The 3,363-nt window shown below is 35.5% G+C and overlaps 1 protein-coding gene across 2 annotated transcripts in view; it reads left to right on the forward strand.

Moving 5' to 3' along the window:
- The window catches only part of LOC111467947 (60S ribosomal protein L39), a 2,103-nt gene extending 1,345 nt beyond the window's left edge, over positions 1-758 (forward strand). For both annotated transcript variants that reach the window (XM_023113060.1, XM_023113061.1), the window contains exons 2-4: positions 135-178; positions 305-408; positions 501-758. In XM_023113060.1, coding sequence (XP_022968828.1) covers positions 176-178; positions 305-408; positions 501-549 — 156 coding nt within the window. In that variant the 5' untranslated portion in view covers positions 135-175 and the 3' untranslated portion in view covers positions 550-758. The remainder of the gene's footprint in view (positions 1-134; positions 179-304; positions 409-500) is intronic.
- Positions 759-3,363: the final 2,605 nt, after the last annotated feature.

Consider the following 3,363-nt stretch of genomic DNA (forward strand, 5'->3'; position numbering starts at 1 on the left):
AAAAAAAAAAAAAAAAAAAACATTTGCAGAATATGAGTTCCCCTTTTTTAGTCTGGACTTCAATGTTGAATTATTCATTCTCTTTATGTTTTTTCATTTGGTTTATGTATTGATGGTGGTTCTTCCTTTATCAGGCAATTTGTTGCTGTTGTTGGCGGAATTCTGAATTTCGAAGATGGTAACTGTTTCTTCTTGGAAGTGATTTTTATGTGTTCCTTCTGAAAATGTATTTAGTTATATATTCAATTGAGTTTTGTTTTGGGAGATTGTGTTTTATGATGTGAGTTTTCTTTAATGTTTGCAGCCGTCTCACAAGACCTTCAGAATCAAGAAGAAGTTGGCTAAGAAGATGAGACAGAACAGGCCTATTCCTCACTGGATACGGTTGAGGACTGACAACACCATCAGGTATGTAACTCTTTTCTGCCTTTTTTTCATATCATCTCATTTCTGTTCTTCTCAGTTTTGAATTTAACATCATATGTTGATGTATCCTTCAGGTACAATGCCAAGCGAAGGCACTGGCGCCGCACGAAGCTCGGATTCTGAGGTGTTTCTCTTGTGATTTGCTCTTTATCCTGTTTGGAATCTTTTTTAACTGTTATGTTAGTTGTTGAGAAGACAAAGGATATAGAGCTAGAGTTTTGAATTTTTTCCTCTTAATTTAAGAACTTATTGAAGAGAAACTCACGATAATCTTTAGATTTACTTCACTGTTCAATTTATATCTCCAGTAATTTCAATTATCAAGTTAATTTTAGTATTGGTGCTTTTTCTTCTTACCTTAGTGTGGAGTTTTATTCTGGTCTGAATTGTTCAATTATTCATGTGGATGATATGAGTTTGGTGTCCTCATTTCTATTTAAAAAAAAATGATTCATTTACCTAATTGTCTGGGTGCATTAGTTTGCATATTTGATGTGAGATTCCATATCGATTGGAGAGAGGAACAACTGTCAATGAGGACGCTAGGCCCTGAATGGGGGTGGATTGTGGGATCCCACATTGATTGAGGAGGAGAACGAAGCATTCTTTATAAGGTTGTGAAAACCTCTCCCTAGCAGATGCGTTTTAAGTACCTTGAGAGGAAGCCCAGAAGGGAAAGCTCTTAGAGGACAGTATCTGCTAGCGGTGGGCTTGGGATGTTACATTTAAACCATTCTTTTCTTATATAACTTTCTGAATGATTCGTTTCTATGGCCTTAGTTAATGTTTTGGTTGAAGTCTTGGGTAGTTCCTAAATTTTTCGTAGGAATGTGGACAGATAACTTTTGGGGATTATGGTTTGATTCATAAACCTTTCATTCACTTTCTGTTTGTCTCATGATAGTGTGTTAATTATTCAAGTTTCTACCTAAGAGTGTGATTATCTTAATATGATATGTGGGTTGTACTGTACATTCATTGTAACTCCCATGTCTTGAACAGCTTAGAAACAAAGTTTTATGGTAAAAGGGTTTGGATGAGTACTAAATTTACAGCTTCAACAATTTGGGGTTCCAATTAGGAAATAATGCATAAAAGCAGGGATAGTGAGGAGGTTTCAAAGATTATATATAAGCCAGAAGACCATATTTGGAAGTGATGTCTTCTATTTAGTCTATAACCAAGAAACTAACTATAGGTGATTCTCGTGTGACTGCCTTTTTCCTTCCCTTTATAGTCCATCTTAAGTTATTTTAAGATGATTCCAACAGCCCAGTGAACTGGGCGGGGCACTCGACAAGTTTGGTCTTTCCCCAATCGTGTATGGAAGGAATTCCCCATACACGATTACATGGTCTTTCTCCAAATTTTTTATGATTAAACAAGACATTTCTCCTGCATCTGATCCACTATTCTTGGTCGCCACTTGATTAATCTTTTTCTATTCATCTTAGATCAATTTCCATACCATACCGAGATGCCCTTGAGCCATAGCCTAAAGGGGTGCCAAAAAAAGAAAAAAAGTCTCCACCAGTCGCCAATAGGCTCCCTTTTGATGAGAGTGGCATGGCTAAACATCATCTTAGAAGCGAAGTAGTTTTTTAAATAGAGTCCGAGTTTACCTTGTTGGAATAAATAGGAAAAGGAATGACGGGAAAGAGGACTTGAGATGTAATGGGAATGGGTTTCATGTTTGTTGGTGTAGAAGATTTCTATGAGAAATTGGAAAAGTCTTTTTGTCAAGCTTCACCATTGTTACCAAGGGATGTTCTCATTTTATCAAAACCCATGAAAGGGAATGGAATTGGAATTGGAATTGGAATTGGAATCAGTGTCATTTTAACTTTATGTCAGCAATTAATTGAAAATTGGAATTAGAGAATAAAATCTAGGAGTTAAAATTTGAGTTTGATAACTGAATGATTGAATTTTACGAAACTCAAAACATTTCGAGTTTGATTCTGCATTCTCATCGAGGTTGAGGAGTTTTATATGTATAAAAATGGTGCATGTAAATGTTGTACATGATTCATGTTTATGTCTATGCAAGAACTTTCAATGTGACTCCAGCACAAGAACAACCCAACAATGGTTGCTATATAGACCATGGTAGTCATATTTGAGTCACTTTCTACCCAGTTTTTACTTTTAATGTTTTAGTCAAGAAATTAGTATACTTTTATTACTTTCTAATGTTAGATTTCATGATTTTAGTTTAAATTTTTTTTATTAGGTCTAAATGACGCTTAATGATCTTGAAAGTTTATATTTTAGCTATTTTAACAGAATTGAGCCTTCTTTCGAAGGTCACAACATTCGTGCAGTAACATGAGATCCCACATTTGTTGAAAAGGGAAACAATACATTCTTTATTAAGGGTGTGAAAATCTCTCCCTAGTAAACGCGTTTTAAAATCATGAAGTTGAGGTAAAAGCGGACAATATCTGCTAGCGAGGACATTGGGTTTTTCAAGAGGGGTGGATTGTGAGATCCCACATTAGTTGGAGAGGAGAACGAAACATTTCTTGTAAAAGTGGAAACTTCTCCTTAGTAAAGCGAAGTAGAGAGAGGACGCTAGGTTCCCCAAGGGAAGTGGATAGCGAGATCTCATTAGTAGAGCAAAGATGCTAGGTTCTCAAAGGAGGTTTAAAAGTTTGATGATTAACTTACCCTACCAGAGATCTAATAATATATGAATGAATGAGAGACCAACTCATCAAGTGAATACTCTATGACAATAATTACGACAATTATAGCAACGACGATGATCATCACTAGAAAAAGGCCTAAGAAGCCATATAAATCAATGAATTTGGATGACTCACTCGATAGCAACACATTAGAGACTTCAAAACCTTGTAAGCCTTAGCTTAATATCGTTTTGTATTTCATACGTGCCTCTAGAAGATGAATCACTGATAACGTACTCTATAACTT

The sequence above is a fragment of the Cucurbita maxima genome, unplaced genomic scaffold, assembly GCF_002738345.1.
Source record: "Cucurbita maxima cultivar Rimu unplaced genomic scaffold, Cmax_1.0 Cma_Scf00035, whole genome shotgun sequence".
NCBI lineage: Eukaryota > Viridiplantae > Streptophyta > Magnoliopsida > Cucurbitales > Cucurbitaceae > Cucurbita > Cucurbita maxima.